Raw genomic sequence first — 19,226 nt, 5'->3', positions numbered from 1 at the left:
AAACATCTTATGTCGAGGTGACTGTAGAATAATAAACATATGTGGATTGATTGGCAGGTCATATCAACAAGTTTCCCAGGTAAAGTTTGGCATATATGTTGAACTTCTTTCGCAGCGTACGTAGCCAACTGCATTAATCGGAGGCGCGAGATGCGAAATATCATCGTAGAAATTCAACTTTACAGTGTGAATTCTACCACTCAAAAGTCTTCAAAATGGGTTTTTTGCATGTCCGTGGATTGGAGCCCATCAATACATGCACTTCTCATGCATTTGTTCAATTGCCAAAGTGGGAGATGATTTGAAAGTAAAAAAGTGGCTTATGTAATCCAACAAAGTGTTTTGCTAATTGTTATTCTTAGCTCTTTCGGTAAAGTCACGTTGAAGGGAAACAATAAAATAATAAGATATATAATAAGATATAATAAGATATATCTTATTATTTTATTGTTTCCCTTCAACGTGACTTTACCGAAAGAGCTAAGAATAACGTGATATTACCGAAAGAGCTAAGAATATGAATTACTGCAGTCACGAAAGCTTTAAATAAAAATTTGCTAATTGTTGTTATGGTTTGAATATGGCCATGTCTCTAAACACTCCACTACCACGTGCTGTTCAACAACTGCAACTAAAAATGTGATTCTGACAACTGAAACTGTATGATCCACCTATCTACACTAGTCACCTACCTACTCTAGTCATCTACCTCCTCTAATCCATGGCAGTATTTATTTGCCTGGACACTGTTTGCCAGCCTGTGCTCAATGACAGCATTCGGTTATACTATTACAGGTACACATTGGTATGGAAATATATTCCACGATTTTAACAAAGTGTCGAGTTCTCAATAAACGTTTAAAGTGAGTAGCCTCACCCTTACACACACGTGATGTGCTGATGACCTCAACATAAATGCACGTCACCATAATGGAACATTCTGACACAGGCACTTATTCATATAAGTCCGAAATAGAATGTAATAGAATTCATGCTTTGACTTTGCACCATATTTTAATTGCCGTATGGGTGAGTGCAATATTGTCTTTTTTTTAGGAAAGTCACTGCACTCTCTTGACCAAACACGCGAATCTTTAGTTCCGCCAGCCACAGGGTTTCTTGCACAAGCAGGATAAGCGTGGTGAGCAAGAAAAAGTGCCCTTCAATAAGCCAATGGACGACAGCTTTAATGCACTGAGATGTACTTCATAGTCTCCTGGAAGCTGAATGAATGCACTAGGAGGCATGAGAGGAGCACGCGTCTCATAATTTATAAGTTGATCGTGCAGTGGCATGAAAAACAAACAGTTAACGGGGGGCATAAGTTTCGATTTAAAGCTGGCAAAGTGTTTTAGTCGGGGGGGGGGGGGGGGGCTTATGGCTTTATGTTATTGTGTTTATGTTATTGTGTTTATGTTGTTGTGTTATTGTGTCTATGTTATTGTGTTTATGTTATTGTGTTATTGTGTTTATGTTATTGTGCTATGTTGTTGTGTCTATGTTGTTGTGTTATGTCATTGTGTTTCTGTTGTTATGTTATTGTGTTTCTGTTGTTATGTTATTGTGTTTATGTTATTGTGTTTTAAGATGCATGTTGAAAATTATGGGCACAGTAGGATTGCAATCCAGAGACTATTGCTTCAATCTCTCGGTGTGGCAATTGAAACAATTATGCAAATGTACGTATGTTGAACTTATTTAGCACCGTACGTAACCAACTGTGCTAATCGGCGTACGCGTGCGAGGCTCCGGCACCGCCTTACTTCCGGCATGCGCTGTGGCCGAGGGGGTGCGGAGCCACGAGGCTCGAGCGTCGGCTCTCCTCTGGGGCTCTTGCTCTCACCTCAATGTCCACTCGGTAAACTTCCCCGCATCTCTTCTGCGTATGTATATACGTATGTGTGTTGAACTTTTTTCGCGCCGTATGTAGCCAACCGTGCTAATCGGGGGGTGCTGCAGAAGGACAACAAACGGAACACAAAAAGTAGTTCTTCAGAAATTAGATTTCAATCTAGATAGCTCCAGTGGCTTCCTAATATCGGAAGGAAGAGCGTTCCAGACGGCCGCAGAAGCGCATGTGAAAGCACACGATGCGGTGACCATCTTTGTTCGATGGCCAGCAGCCAAAAGCCGCCGCAGCTGCTGCTGTGAGGTTGCGTTCCTCGTCGGAGGGGTCGTTGGAGCGCAACAAAATGGTCTCGGTAACTTTGAAGCAAGTTGCTGGTGGGTGACTATCGAGATCTTAGTGGATGTGCAGAGAATGCTCGATTATAATACATTTTTATCGCCACACCATGACAGTCTCAACGAGTCTCGAGACTGTTATTCTCAAGGAGGGTTCTGTCAGATTTTCTCACTCGGGGGACGATGTTGCTCCGTGTAATCCCAGTTGAGTAATTTGCAGGATCTTGTCGTACGCTCGTACTCTTGACATACTTTGGCATATGGCAAGAGTAGGGTTGTTGTGTGCAAGTATATGCAGTGAAATGTTAGAGTCACACAGTGTCCATAAAAATCTCCTTTTGTCACTGTATAATCTTGAAACACTTCGTGGGAACAATATGAGTTTTATATTCTTGGTTCTTTCGGTAAAGTCACGTAGAAGGGAAACAATAAAAGAATAAAATTATGAAACAATTAAATTCTCACGACGTTTCGACTGCAACACAAGCAATCATTATCAGGTGTGAAAACCACAGCACGAAAATTTGAAAAAAAGTGGCGTTTTTTTTAACGTTAGCACCACGGAGAGCGATTTGGCAGTTATTCAGATGGACGAGTCCATTTATGTTTGGAAAAGAGGAAGGGGGAGACGAAAATAATGGATGCGGTCTGAAAGCCACCGTAAGCGTGAACAATCAATTAAGACCCGAAATGGTTGATCAAATCCTTCCAATGAATGCTAAGCCAGAATCTATCTTCTCGGTTGAAATTGTCTCTGTGCTTGTATGTGTGGATAGCTTCATGAACGAATCTCTCATGGTAGCCAGATGGCTTGCAGAGAACCTCTGTCTTGGAGAAGTCAATGTCATGTGAGCCTACTGAATTATAACAGTGATCTACCACGGCCGAGGTGTTGGTCCTACCGTGTTTTAGGTCTGCTTTGTGTTCATGGATGCGGTCCGAGACATGTCGTTTGGTTTCTCCAATGTAACTACTACCACAGAGGCAACTTAGTTTGTAGACACCAGGGTACTGTATGTCCAGATGGAACCAGATCATGGATTTAATGTAATGTGTTGAATCGGACCTGGATCTTGTGTTTATTCAAGATTTTGGAGATCTTTTTTGTGATCCCCGCAATGTAGGGTAAAGTGATGGTTTTGAATGGCTCCTCAAGAGGGTCCTTCTTCATGGTTTGAGTGATAGCTTTGCGGATTGTGTAGTCGGAGTAACCATTAGCCTTAAGAGCTTGGTGTACGTGCTTGAGTTCACTGGCTATGTGTTCCTGGTCGAAACGTCGTGATAATTTTATTGTTTTATATTTTTATTATTTTATTGTTTCCCTTCTACGTGACTTTACCGAAAGAACCAAAAATATGAATCCCTGCAGTCACGAAAGCTTTAAATCTAAATGTAATATGAATTTGTTCAGTTTATGGAGGATATGTCTCTCCCATTTACAAGATTGAATATTTGCAATAATATTGAAAACATGACACATTCATCAAATTCATTTTTAGTACTATTATTTATTTTTGAAAATACTTCTGAAAACATTAATACAGGTTAAAAGAACTTGAACAACAATAGACATTGACAATGTGGAATAACAAATTTCCAACACAGCAACATTGGTATTATGTGAACATTTTGGAGATTTTTTGGCACATTTTACCAGCCAGCCGCTATAAAATCACAAAAGTTATTTTTGCAAATATCCCTGTGGGTATAAAAGTCAAAGGCGTGCCATTCATAGCAGCTTAATTTACATTTCACAGTCTGAAACAAAAAAGTCCTCTACTATTCTGTTTTAATATGATACGTGTTAGGCACATTGAAGCAGATTATACGAGATCAGTTTTAAAATTCCTCATGGTCTTTGCTAAAGGGAATTTGAATAAGCCATGTAATTAAACACAGCCAGTAATACACATTACCAAATATCAGCACTTCGCAAATAGATGTACCTTCAAAGTTAAAAGCAACAACAACATTACATAGCACTGGGATGATGCTATTTGTAGATTGGAATCAATATTAATGCTCAAGCCAAGTTATATATGAATTGGTTATAAACTGGTGTCATAGACGTTTAAACCTCGGGCAGTATTCCATTATGCATTCCTGACAATCCAAGACACCTTAGCCAAATTACCAAATTACCGCTCTACTTAACATTCTAACAGCGCACAGGGTGGCCTCGTCACCACTATTATTTATAAGTTTCCTTCTACTTTCTGGTAACAATTAGCGCTCTAAACGTGTTGTTGTTGGGCAGTTTAGTTTTGTATTTTCCTAAAAAAAATCGCGTTCCAAGTTTTCCAGTGCAAGTAATGAAAGTGATTTTAAAATATAAATAGATGGTGTTTATATAAGATTTTTGATCGTTCAAGATGCCTCTCCTTTTTCAGAACCTTGAACACATGCTAATGAAACTCTAAACGCATCTTATACATTTAAAAAACATAAATTCCTATTGTCGTGTGGCAGCTGAAGAACCGGGCAAATGTTTTAAATCCCCCTGCATCTGTCCATCCAGCAGTATAATTGGAGTATAAATAGGTTAACCACAGTTAGTCATTCTGCAGATTGCGTCCAGTGAGATAAAAGTGTGGTTACACTCGCAGCTTACTCGACAGTTGGCCATTGTGGAAGAGTAGGCCAAAAACCTTATGCCCTATAGAGGGCCTCTCTAAAGCTACCTCTAGTGGATACCGTTCTGCCAGCAGTGGAGTGAGCAAGGAATTGCAGGACTGAACCTTTACTTTATATAACAGCCCAAAGTGCAGACTTATGGGAAAGTACAACAACTAAATCTACCTCTTGCAGTGGATAAAGCCTGGTAAGGGAGGATAAACAGGGAGGAGAGGGATTGTTAAGCCCTCAGAAGGTACAGCCATCTGTCCAACACGAGATGTCCCAAATTAGCAATCTGGTGAGGGATTTTTAGGTTTCTATAAGCAGGTGTGGTCATTAAAATTAATGTGAATTTAAAGGCATGCGATCAGTCATTCAATTAACTGTTTTAGAGCCACAGTCGACAATGGGAATTTGAAATTCAGAAAACTCTGCACCTAATGGTGCTAGGTGGTGTTATTGCACCAGTGAAAAGCCACTCGCACAGGCATCATCGTCAGCCTGATTAGTTCACTGCTGATGAGTGGGGCACCGTGGTGGCAAGATGCGTTTGGCTGCTATACATCTTCTGAAAAAGAGCTGTATAGCTCAGTGGGCCTTACTTGTTAAAAATTAAAATAGTTTACATAGTTAAATAAAATAGTTTTCCGAAAAAAAAAAATTCATGAAAATCGTGATGTTAATGGTGTGTTCAATTTGTTGGGAACTCGTACAGGGCACGCCAACGTGAAGACATTTGTCACGTGTTTTACAACGCGTCCTCCCAATTGACAACAATCGATAAGGAATTTCGCGAAACATCGCCAAGCGTGATCGTTTTATGAAAATGTTTTGAACTCCTTGACACTTAAGGCAAATGGAGGCCCGATTATAATTATCGCAAGCAAGCGAGAAGGAAGCTTGTATTGCCTCTGAAACGTCGTGATTGGATTTTATTATTATTATTTATTATTATTATTTTTTACCTACGTGACTTTAACTAAAGAACCAAAAAGTATGGATCATTGCAGTCACGAAAACTTCAAATCTAGAATTTAGGTGGAAGAGGTTGATGAAGACTGCGATGTTTTCTCTTCCATATACCATTGTAGGAAGTGAGCAGGTGATCGTTCTTCTCGCGTATAAAGTCCAATACCTATTTGGATATTGATATAAGATTGATGACATTTGTAGAGCCTGTGTTTTGCTCCTTCGTTTCTCCATTGAACGATCGCTTGGGGCAGTGGTTTAGGATATGGTCTATGGTCATTGTTCTGTGCAGACTTCTCTGGAGATGAGGGCTGCACCATTGCTTCTTGCTTTGTTTTTCAGCACTGCAGGGATCTTCAGCAGTTGGAAATTATGCCTCCTGAAAATGGCCACAGTCGTGGTGCGTGGTGGGAAAATCTTGAGAGAAGAAACGCACAGCGCACGGCCTAACCCTGTAGATCACACTTACCAGGCATTGTATTTATCGTTCCGTTTATAGCTCATTGTAGTGGTGGTAGTAATTACCACCACGCCACATCGCTGTAATGGTAGTGCTCCGCCTATCTCTGTTCATGATCTCTCTGCGTGTGTCTCCACCCCCACCCCCATTGCTGCACGGCGCAGCACAAGCACCTGAGCCAGACCAAGTTCCGCGTCATATCAACGGTGCTATTTCTGCTGGCCGGCTGCCTCTTCTTCGTGGTCATCCCCACCGTGATCTTCATGCACGTGGAGGGCTGGACGACACTCGAAGCGATTTACTTTGTGGTGGTCACCCTCACCACCATCGGCTTTGGGGACTACGTGGCGGGTGAGAGCATGGACGCGACCTGGCGGGTGGCACGGCCCGCGCTCGTTGCCGGAGGTGTTCGCGGTTCCATTCCACCGGCCACGCTTGGTTCACGCTGCGGCTGTGGTGGTGGCCGCCATAAAATACGCTCGCCGTCTGCTTTACAGTGGACGTTATTAAAGATCACGTGACATTATTAAGTATGATTTTGCGTTGTTAAAGATTACGTGAAGTTGTTAAAGGTCACGTCACGTTGTTAAAGGTAACGTCACGTTATTGAAGATCAGGTGACGTTGTTCGAAAGACAGTAGGGGCACATATGCCGGCGTGTAACCACTTCGTAGCATCACCCCCTACTTACAAACCAATTTCCGCTTTGCTGGCCAGTGCTGCGGTGACCTTGTGTTGACCTTGTTGACCTTGTTGACCTTGTGCTACACAGGTATAGCCGCCGCCAGGGTGCCTCAAAATGTACTGCATGGGAGGTGCAGTATTAATAGTCAGCGAAAATAATTATGAAAATGAAAGGTGTTTTTACTTTTTACAATGTTATTGTACAATTGTTTGGGAGCCAAATTTAAATTATTTCATACGTTTAGGGTTAATGAAGTAGGCACTCATGTTTATATGCACAGTCCTCTGTCAGTCCACTGCTGGATGAGGGCCTCCCCATGTTGAGCAAGTTGTTAGGGTGATTGGACCATACATCACCACGCTGATCAGTGAGGGTCAGATTAAATATCCAGGTTTAGTCCTGCTTGGCTTCTCAGATATGCTGAGATTGGGTGCATTCTGGGTTATTGGGTCATAGACAGAAAGTGAGAATTTCCCATCTCTCTTTGGAGCCTGGGTGGTCTTGCGGTCAGTGTGCCTGCCACTGAACTCAGTCTTGTTCGACCATAGTTTTAAATTGCCCACCACGAGCTGAGAATTTATGTGGGAAATGACCAATTTACCTAAATTGCTTTCAAAGTGGGCATTACCACGTTAACCAATAGAACATAAAACATGTGTTCCACATCTTTTTCTCCAGAAACTCCAAACTCATCAAATAGAGGTTGGTTTTCAAATATGCTCTTAAAATAGAACCCTTATGGTCGAAAGAAATGTGACTTGGAGCATGAGCCACAACGTTATTAAATTAAATATAATTTTTTAGGAGTGTGCAATGAGAGTGCCGGAAAAGAATGAAATGTTTGGTCGTTGAATGTCTGCAGACTGCTAAATGCCTCTCGAGTCTGTATGTATGTTGCATTTCCTTTCCACCATACGTAGTCAACCGTGCTAATTGAAAGTACCTCCCCATACCATGTGGGTCTTGGGGGTTATTTGAGCATACTTCACGACGCTGGTCAAGGCTGGTGGCATAGATGATGGAGCATGGTACAGTACAAACATTTTTGCTGTACTGCCTTCTGCTGATATTGTAGCTCCACAGCTGCCTGTTTAATTCACGGTGGTCGCCCATCCGAGGGCAGTCCAGGCAGTGGCGTCACTGGGGGGGTGCGGGGGGGTGCGGACCGCACCGGGTGACACCATCAGAGGGGGTGACACCATCAGAGGGGGTGACACCATCAGAGGGGGTGACACCATCAGAGGGGGTGACACCATCAGAGGGGGTGACACCAAAATTACTGTCGAAACCATTTTTGTGCAGTGTTTCAGCATACATTTATTATTCTTTATAAAAAATATATCCACGTAGTTTTAATAACAACAACACAAATTCGTAAGCCCAACTTACATGTACAATATACCTACAAGGCAAAAACTCTATGCTAATTTACTTTTTGAACCTTTTAATGCGCTCCGGTCAGATCAGTCATTGTTACCCAACTCCAGTGACGCTTCGAGTCACGTGGTTTCGTCTGCACGCGCTACAAGCACGCGCTGGTGTGTTTTCGTCGCTGCTGCTGTTTTAATAGTCGCTGTTTTTGTCAAATTTTCTGGTGTTTTAGCTACAATATTGTGGTCATAAGTATTTGTGAACCTATATCAATAACTTTTTTACAGAATTAAGTAGTAATTAAAGGAAATTGTAATTTAAAGGTATAATTTAATTTTTACTAGTTGTTTATGTCACTACTATTGCCATTACTTTTAGTGATATACGGGAATTACGATTTACGAGTGACATTAGTACAAAAACTATTACTAAGGATTCTGTATGGTCTAGTACGGGCGGAGGTCCATGAGGGGTGACACAATGAGTTACCGCACTGGGTGACAGCAACCCTCGTGACGCCACTGAGTCCAGGCACATGCTTAATGCTTAATCAAGATTGATGCCTGCTTAGCTTGCGACATCCAATGAGTTGTTCGTGCATTTGAGGTAATTTGTTTATTCGCTGAGTTGAAGTGATCCGATGTAATAATAATAATTTAAATGTATTTATGTATTCATCAACAGGTCAGAGTAAATGCTTCAATGTGTTTAGTCATCATCATCATCCTCATTATTAATGTCAGCCACGATCTATCCACTGCTGAATGAAGGCCTACCCAAGCCATCAATATCTCTTCATGTATTATTTTTGTACTTTTATAACACTGGAGTATATTATTTCTTGCACTAAACATTCTGCTGTGCCCTTGAGTAAATACAACAACAAATGTTCTTTCTAGTTTACATAGTGCAAAGTACTTTGTGTGTGTTTATTGCTGAGAAAGCCTTGCCATACGATAGAACCTACCCTTCTCAGTAATGTACTCTACACTGTGAGAACATCACATTCCCTTCTTGTTCTGGATGAAAAATTGCCTCATTGGATCGCTCTGACATGGGTTAAATTATTCCACTACAAGGAGTATTTTTTAATCAAATCAATTGCTCCAGCTTCTAGTTACTACTCAGTCAAGGTTAGCGTGTAGGTTGATATTTCTGTAACATACAATGAGGGAAAAAAGTATTTGATCCCCTGCTGTTTTTGTACGTTTGCCCACTGACAAAGAAATTATCAGTCTATAATTTGAATGGAAGGTTTATTTGAACACTGAGAGACAGAATAACAACAACAAAATCCAGAAAAATGCATGTCAAAAATGGTATAAATTAATTTGAATTTTAATGAGGGAAATAAGTATTTAGCCCCCTCTCAATTAGAAAGATTTCTGGCTCCCAGGTGTCTTTTATACAGGTAACGAGCTGAGATTAGGAGCACATTCTTAAAGGGAGTGCTCCTAATCTCAGCTTGTTACCTGTATAAAAGACACCTGTCCACAGAAGCAATCAATCAATCAGATTTCAAACTCTCCACCATGACCAAGACCAAAGAGCTCTCCAAGGATGTCAGGGACAAGATTGTAGTCCTACACAAGGCTGGAATGGGCTACAAGACCATTGCCAAGCAGCTTGGTGAGAAGGTGACAACAGTTGGTGCGATTATTCGCAAATGTTAGAAACACAAAAGAACTGTCAATCTCCCTCGGCCTGGGGTTCCATGCAAGATCTCACCTCGTGAAGTTGCAATGATCATGAGAACGGTGAGGAATCAGCCCAGAACTACACGGGAGGATCTTGTCAATGATCTCAAGGCAGCTGGGACCATAGTCGCCAAGAAAACAATTGGTAACACACTACGCCGTGAAGGACTGAAATCCCGCAGTGCCCGCAAGGTCCCCCTGCTCAAGAAAGCACATATACATGCCCGTCTGAAGTTTGCCAATGAACATCTGAATGATTCAGAGAACAACTGGGTGAAAGTGTTGTGGTCAGACGAGACCAAAATGTAGCTCTTTGGCATCAACTCAACTCGCCGTGTTTGGAGGAGGAGGAATGCTGCCTATCACACCAAGAACACCATCCCCACCGTCAAACATGGAGGTGGAAACATTATGCTTTGGGGGTGTTTTTCTGCTAAGGGGACAGGACAACTTCACCGCATCAAAGGGACGATGGACGGGGCCATGTACCGTCAAATCTTGGGTGAGAACCTCCTTCCTTCCCTCAGCCAGGGCATTGAAAATGGGTCGTGGATGGGTATTCCAGCATGACAATGACCCAAAACACACAGCCAAGGCAACAAAGGAGTGGCTCAAGAAGAAGCACATTAAGGTCCTGGAGTGGCCTAGCCAGTCTCCAGACCTTAATCCCATAGAAAATCTGTGGAGGGAGCTGAAGGTTCGTGTTGCCAAACGTCAGCCTTGAAACCTTAATGACTTGGAGAAGATCTGCAAAGAGGAGTGGGACAAAATCCCTCCTGAGATGTGTGCAAACCTGGTGGCCAACTACAAGAAACGTCTGACCTCTGTGATTGCCAACAAGGGTTTTGCCACCAAGTACTAAGTCATGTTTTGCAGAGGGGTCAAATACTTATTTCCCTCATTAAAATGCAAATCAATTTATAACATTTTTGACATGCGTTTTTCTGGATTTTATTGTTGTTATTCTGTCTCTCACTATTCAAATAAACATACCATTAAAATTATAGACTGATCATTTCTTTGTCAGTGGGCAAACGTACAAAATTAGCAGGGGATCAAATACTTTTTTCCCTCACTGTACGATGGGTTTGGGAATTTTTTTTTCTTCCAAATTACAGTGTGTAAGTGTGCTGTATTACATTTGAGAGCACGTACAAATGTTATCAATCATTTATTTGGTACAGCTTTCAGGATTGCTTGGGTAGCATTTTCCATTTAAAACCCCTAAGGTGTGTGCAGTGCAAAATGCTCTGACGCATGCCTTTTATCATCCAGCATTGCGGTGGTGAAGATTGGCGGATCATACAAATTTTGTGAAACTCCCTGCCTGTGGACATTGACCTGCCATGCCATTGACGTGTAATATTCTGCTTTACCAGGAGATTGCGGTACAGCAAATATGAACTTTATCTGCTCTATCTGCGTGGGATAGAGTGTGTTCCCCTCCAGGTGCTCTAAATTCCTCCCACATTAATGGAGTTGGCCAAACATTGTATGAATGTACGTATGTTGAACTTGTTTCGCACCGTACGTAGCCAACCGTGCTAATCGGAGGTGCAGGGGAAGGGCATCAAACTAAACACGCACACAAAATGTCGGTCCACAGAGCTTGGTCAATTGTTGCCACTGGTTCTGGCTGCCTTGTCGCTTGTCTGTGGTTTCCTGCGCCCCTAAATATCTATAAACCATGCGCGTGACATTTATCAGTACCACCTCATTGCTTGTTTGAGATGGAAGACACTTTGGTTTTGACCATGACGATGCCCTTATGGGATATCAATATAATTTACAACCTCTTTTGTTAGTCTGCGTGTACGAGGAAAGCCTCTCTTGACCGTGTTGGTCTTGGGCGTTGTTTGACCATACTTCACCGTGATAGTCAGTGTGGGTTGGGGAAGGGGGTGGAAGAAGCATCCAGGACCATTTGAGTTATCACTCACCACTGATGTCAGCTGTGGCCGGGAATCAAACTCGGATCACTGATTTCAGAGCGCAATGTGAGGACCACTGCACCGCTGCCCCACCCCATCATCAGGTTCAAATATTTGCTGGCACTAAAGGTCGCCCGACACTGATTGGGAAGAAGTGACCCTCACATAATTGTTGCCAGAATCAGCTTGGTTGAGTGCAATACATCACACAAGTGCCACACAGGACTAGGAAATAGTGTTGTTAAATCGAATGCCTTACTCGGTTACGCTCGGCGAACTAAACTTACAAAATTGAATAACCGTTGCTGTGTGTTTTAAATCAACACCACAAAATTGAAGTGTAGTGATGTAGGGAGGAAATACACGCCGCAATTTGAAAATCGGAGCTGTTGTTGATATAGATTTCCCATAAATTGCCTGGATTCTCATGTCTCTGCATCCTCCCTACGCTTGCTAATCACGTTTGTTTCAAACTCGCCGCTGTTCTCATTAGTTGAATGAAAGTGATCAATTTCCCGCCATTTTTGATGCTTTGCAATTAAGGATGAAGGGCATTCGTGAATTGGCTCTGTCCTGCCCAGCCATCTATATTGGGTATGGGGGAGGTGGGGGCATCAAAACGCTTGTTAAAGTGATTCGGTGGGATTGAAACTGCAGTATAAAGTTGTCTTGCTGTTAGGAACTTCACCTATAAATGAAACCTGGTGAAATTGATCAAAGCAATGCAAAAAAACTTTCAGACACAAACCAGAACAAAAAGTACTCGAAGCAAAGACGCAAACGCATTCTGCTCCTGACGATTCCCTGTCGACTTCCGTACTCATGAATGATTCCAGGGACAAATGCATGCACGTGCACGATTTTACATAACTTGTTTAAAGATAATGTTGCGGTCTCACTGTATACTGTTAAGCCACGCTTGCGAATTAAATTTTACATTGTTTAACGAGTGAGTAATAAGAAAACTCCCAATGAATTCCCTATGTAAAATGCCACCGCACAGCATTCGTTTTAACCTTCGCTGCAGTGTCTCGATTCAAGCATGAAACGAATAAAAAATAAACATGCACAAAGCAATTCAAAATAATCATCACAACGTTTTTATAGTTGAAAAAGTAATAAAGATAAGTGGTGTACGCGTGAGAAAGTCTTTGCCAACTCATTGCTGGATGAAGGCTTCCTCACTCCATGTCGGTCATGGGGGTTGTTTGACCATACTTCATCACACTGGTCAGTGCGGGATGGTCAACGGCGGTGCAGGACCGGTTTAGATATCACCCGTCACTTGTTAGAGCTTTGGCCAGGAATCAAACTCAGGTTGCTGGGGTCTAGTGTGACGCGCTAGCCGCTGCACCTCAAAGGTTGCATTACTTAGCAGCTTAAAAATTGCACTTTAATGCACGAGGGTCGCTCTAAACCACAAAAATCCACTTGATTGCTTGATCTCAGACACATGTCCCTTACACAGTTGTTATCTGTATTGCATTATCACTTTTATTCACATTACATGTGTTTTTTCTAAGTACATATTTATCTATAATCTCTTTTATCTGCTGGTTCCAGTGCTATATATATATTTTTTATCAGTGGTTGTGTTTGGAAAAAAGGGTTAATGAAATATATTTCCAGTGCGAGACTGTGTTACCATTAAAAAGCCTGCTCAAGTGTTTTTGTATTCGTGGGACGTGAACACATGGCCTCAGCCATCTGCCTGGCGAGTGAATGTTCTGGATCTCAGGTAAATACTTGTTATGCGAATGTGATGGCCATATTGTGATGGCCATCGTGAAACACACGAGCTTTCTTAAAATAATCGTCAATCATCATCACGATTCATGGGCAGATAGCCCTTCGTCGGTTTTCCACTGCAGATCTCATCATTTGTTTCCACTTTCCTCTCTGTCTTCTGGTGCCAATGTGCTCAAGCAGTGCCACAACTTGCTGGCACCCATCTCGTGATGTAGTCATCACGCCACTCTCTGTGAGGTCTTCCCTTCTATCCGGTTCCTTCTCTTTTTCTGAACAACAACAACAAAAACAACACTTTTAATTCTCCTGTTGTTTTTGTCCATATTATTTATGTGTCCAAATAGTGGCAGCTTCCTTCTCATCGCTAGCTGCATCATCAGGTCGTCGTCTTCGATGTGCAACATTTCTCTTCGACGTTGGTCAATCTTTGGGTCCAGCTTAGATGCTTAGATGCAGTATCCTTCTGTAGCAATACTGTTCAATCGTCAATAACACTGCCTTAATAATGAACAGTATATAATAGACGACGTTTCGGGCAATGGCTCTTCACAGAAGTCAGATAGGTGGTGCCACTCTACCTCTGGCCTCTCTATGTCCTGTGAAGAAGAGTCATTGCCCAAAACGTTGCCTATTATAGACCTTTCATATTTAAGGCTGTGTTACATGTTGTTGTTGTGCTTGTGCACTACTGCCAATGCAGCATCAGCAAATAATGTATTTTTTTCTTGTGGAATAATTTCTGCATATCAGTAATAGTGTCTTCCAATAAATAACTCCTGTGCAATCTCGTGTAACTCCATGCATAGTACATGTGTGGTCCTGGGGATTGCTTTTTCATTATCATACTTCACGGTGCTGGTCAGTGCAGGTTGATGAAGGGACAGTAGGCTCATGACCGATTCAAATATCACTCGCCACTTATGGTAGCCATGGCTGGGAATCCAACACAGGTCTATCAATTTCACAGCACAGTGCATTAACCACTGAACCAATCGGCCACCCTGTTGTTGATTGTGGATTATAAATAACTATGATGATGATGATGGTAGTGGTTCCAATGAAGTTACAATGAAGTGGTTACGATGATGATGGCAGTGGTTACAATGAAGGGCTGTAATTGGGAGGCGAGGCTGAATTTACATTGACTCCAGGTTGAACTCATGGCGTTATTATTAGGGAGCCTGACAACCACTCCACCAACTGAGATGTCTCAACTTTTTAAACGTAATTTCTGTGTCGGCACAGGATGGAATATGATACGCGCACCACTAAGTCGTGCAGCATTATGCAAGAACCATTACAAAACTCTACCGCAACAGAGTTATCAAATGTATACAATGAATTGGAAGCAAAACATATCTGAACCATAAATAATTGACAAATGCTATTTGTATTATGTTATGCATTGTAATTTGAAACGTATTCAGATATCTGGCATCAGCATGTTACACTCTAGGGACTTCGCATATTATACCATAGACATACGAATGGTATGGATTGACTGATGTGTGGCTGCCAAAATAATTCTGCCACTTGCTTGGACAGGAAGCGTTCTGTTACAGGATTCAGTTTGATGTAAAATCTATTGACAATGACACGAACGCTAATGCCGTCACTTTGTTCGTGTTTCAGCAAATATTTCTCTATTGATTGCTGTTTAACCGACGTTCATGCCCAGCACATTTGTCAAACACTGCTGGATAAGGGCCTCCCCATGCTGTGCCTCCCCACATACTTCACCATGCTGGTCAGTGTGGGTCAGTGAAGGTGGGCAGCTTTTCCACAGGATCACAGAAGTACAGTACAACGTTGTATTTTGCTGCACCACCCTCTGCTGCTAACCACGCAGTCCCATAGCAGCGTATAGAAACCTGTTTGTGCGTGGTGGTCGCCCATCCATCTAACCAATGACTCACGCTCAATATTCCTCAACACCCAGGTCATTTTGAATGCCCATGATGCATGTGTAGTGCAGTCCAACCACGCGGAGACGGGGAATTCTATAAGGGCTGGCAACCGTTTATTAATACACGCTCTCACACTGCATCCTGCACTCACACCAGCGTAGGTGCACTTTGTCCTTCACTTGGACCTGGTATACTATATACGTCGAAATCTCTTCGGCTACCCCTCGGCTCTCTCACCCGTTTGCCCGGGGCGGGGAATCAGCCAACACCAGCCCGCGACGAGGAGCGATACCTATTCCAGCCGATCCTCACCCTGGCTACCCACGACGACCACGTGTCCCTCACGTGGTCCCCCTTAGAAACACTCTCGGTAACTCCTCCCCCTTAGCTCGGCACCGCCCACTTTCTGGAAAGTACTTTCCCCTCCGTGGCCCGTGACGTTACGTCATCCTTGGCCTCGCATAGCTCTCCATCCACTCGGCCTTCCTTACGCTCATCCCTCATTGGCTAATCACAGTACTCCTCTACACATGCATTACTTTAACTTACGAAAAAGTGAGTGTAATATGGCATTTTGTTGTCATACAAAATACGCATTGTTTTTGTTTGGATTATGCAGGCTATTTTCATACATTTTACAATGTGTGTGATGTGAGTGAGAGTGTTAAAGTAACTGTGCATTTATTTTTGTCAACTTTATCCTTTTTTACTATTAATAAAGGTGCTATATTGCATATGTCAGTTTCATGAGTGGGAACAATCTATTAAAATAAGTTTTAATTTTTACCTCTTAACGTTTAAGTGTAGCTACCATCCTTTTTTAAATATCCAAAGTCACTGTTAACCCAATAAGGTCAACTTGGTTTTTGAGTTATATTGTAAGACGTCTTCGAGAATGTGTCAACATTGCATTTTTATAGAAACATTCACGAGACGTGCATGTTTATATAGCGATTCCATCTGGGCGGCGGTGACTAATCACGTGGCCTGTAATCCAGCAGGTCACGTGATTAGCGAGAGTTGGTGGATCTGAAAAATTACAAAATCTTGTGAAACTCCCAACTTCATGCGTTTAGAGTATTTGGCTGCTATACACTTCCGCATGATAAGCCACTTCATTGAGCTATCATTTGTCGTCAGGTCGCTTCTGAAAAAGAGCGACAGTTCAGTTGTTTATAGTCAATACCCTGGCTTGCAAGCAGATTGCAATGCAGCAAAGTGTGGACTGACATCATCCATTTCGTCTTTTATGGGATTGATTGTTTCCCCCTCTCACGCACGGGTGTTCTCCGAGTGCTATGGCAATTTCCTCCCACCTGTATAATATGCACTCACTAAGTGGCTGAAAACATCTTAATATCGAGAGAACTGCAGAGCTGTTGTTGGCGCTGGCCCATCATCTGGCAGCCTTCCAACTCGTGTCTGCGGTTCCTCAGCGATTGTGAGATGCAATTTGCATGAATGATGTTATGTAAAACGAATCATTATGTTTTTATTTTCCCGAGTAAAACATATCTATGTAAATAAAACGTAGTTCTGTAATCTGTGTTTGAGTTGTTGCCGAACAACACCGGGTACAACCACAAAGCGCATCGGAGAGCTGCACGGCATTACCGTAGAAACCGAGGCGGTGGTATGTACAAACTGAAGGAAAACATATGCAATGGCATGGTCACCGTCCACGTAAAATTGCTGGCTGTAAAACTTTAGTGGTCGTGTGTGTCTTTGGAGTCTATTAAGAAGAATGGGAAATAAATAAGCGTATTTAAATACATATTTACGAAGACTAAATTAAATAGCGTGCATGATTTAACAATAAATGTTTTTCTTAAACATCTATTTACTTGTGGTACTGCCATTTCCATGTTGCGTTTGCAGTAGCATCCTGATTGTAACAGCCTACAATTGGATGAAATCTATCACATGCAGCATATATCGCCTTAATACTTGGACCTGTTTAATGTGGCTATATTGGCTATTGTTTTGTGAGGAATGACTGCCACTTCTGTATACAATCGGCCCAACTTCACATTCGGAAATTCACATGGGGCGGATTCTGCACAAATTACTCACCCATTCCACCATTGTTCATTCTTCACAGCCAGCATGTCCCATGGCGTTTGGGGTTAGGAGCAGGGTTAGAGCACAGCCACCAATGGGGATAAACAAAAATCTTTCCAAGGAGCAGAAACTTTCCGCCAATGTGCAGAATGGCGTCGATCAATTCACTTCAAACTAATTCCATTATATGGTCAACGTCAGGCTACTTTATTTTGTATGATGCTGGCTGGGGTGCCACGGTGGCGAGATGTTAACTACCTCGCCTTGTATGCAGGAGGTCGTGGATGCAATCCCGACCCTGATGCCTGTATAATTGGAGTTTGCATGTTTTCCCCGGAGTCACGTGGATTTATCTCTGGGTCCTCCAGTTTTTCCCTCCACAATTGGAAAGATGCATTTAGAGTATTTGGCTGATATGCATTTCCACGTGATAAGCCAATTCGTTGAGCTATAATTTGTGGCCAGGTCGCTTCTGAAATATAACTTTATAGCTCAGTGGACCTTATCTGGTAAATAAAAAGTTTGGTTTAGTTTAAGCTCCACAGCCATGTTATTGTAGAGGAGTACTGCGGGGACCCAATGAGGGACAACCACGGGAAGGGGTCTAAGCAGAAAGGGGAGTGCCAGAAGGCAGAAAGAGAGGAGGGTAAGCAGCAAGACCCCAGGTGAAAGGGAGGAGCCCGGGCTAAGGGGATAAAAGGGGAACCTGGATGGAAGAGGAGGGGAGAGTGAGGAAGGGGAGCCAGAGAGAGAGAGAGAGGAGCCAGGTAGCAGGGAGAAAGGCTCCTGGGCTGGAGGGACAAAGGAGGCTAGGAGTGGATGAGTACGGGGTAGCCCGGACGAAGGTCGAGGGAGTCAGGAGAGAGGGCGACAGTCAGGGAGTAGGGGGGTACTCGAGACAGAAGAGGAGTGGGATGTCGGCATGAATAAACGGCAATCAGCCCTGAACATTCTACCCTGGTCTCTGTCTGAGTCTGTAATCACGAAGCACGACTCTACATTATGTATTTCCCTGCTCATTCTATCGCCTAACCCTTCCCCCACAGTGCTTCTCCCAACAGCCCTTTAGGTTGAATTGGGAGCTGGGGAGTCTCATCGTTGTGTCTGCATTTGTGCGTGTGATATTTGCACGATGGCCAGGTGGGAACTTGCAGATGCAGTACAAGGAGTGGTACAAGCCGCTCGTCTGGTTCTGGATCCTCGTTGGCCTGGCCTACTTCGCCGCCATCCTCAGCATGATTGGGGACTGGCTGCGTGTGCTCTCCCGCAAGACCAAAGAGGAGGTACCTGCTACATTTGTTTTGGCTGCACAGTCGCTATTCACTGAAACGATTCTTTTAACACAACTTTTTGTTTCACTTAACCACGTAAGGCTCCATGAGCTACACAGCTCTTTTTCAGAAGCGACCTGGCCACAAATGATAGCTCATCAAAGTGGCTCATCACGTGGAGATGTATAGCAGCTAAATACTCTAAACGCCACGTTGATTCTAAATGTGGAGGGAAAAACCGAAAGACCCGGAGAAAATTCCATGTGACCACGGGGAGAAGACCCAAACGCCAAATAAACAGGCATCAGGGTTGGGATCGAACGCA

General features: G+C 42.9%; 1 protein-coding gene across 2 annotated transcripts in view; it reads left to right on the top strand.

Moving 5' to 3' along the window:
* The window catches only part of LOC116947392 (potassium channel subfamily K member 2-like), a 173,056-nt gene that overhangs the window by 81,589 nt on the left and 72,241 nt on the right, over positions 1–19,226 (top strand). For both annotated transcript variants that reach the window (XM_032963075.2, XM_032963076.2), the window contains exons 6-7: positions 6,394–6,580; positions 18,771–18,913. In XM_032963075.2, coding sequence (XP_032818966.1) covers positions 6,394–6,580; positions 18,771–18,913 — 330 coding nt within the window. The remainder of the gene's footprint in view (positions 1–6,393; positions 6,581–18,770; positions 18,914–19,226) is intronic.

Source organism: Petromyzon marinus, chromosome 29, assembly GCF_048934315.1.
Source record: "Petromyzon marinus isolate PM22_M1 ecotype Great Lakes invasive population chromosome 29, UKy_Petmar_22M1.pri1.0, whole genome shotgun sequence".
Classification (NCBI taxonomy): Eukaryota; Metazoa; Chordata; class Hyperoartia; order Petromyzontiformes; family Petromyzontidae; genus Petromyzon; species Petromyzon marinus.
This window is presented reverse-complemented; position numbering and strand designations above follow the sequence as displayed.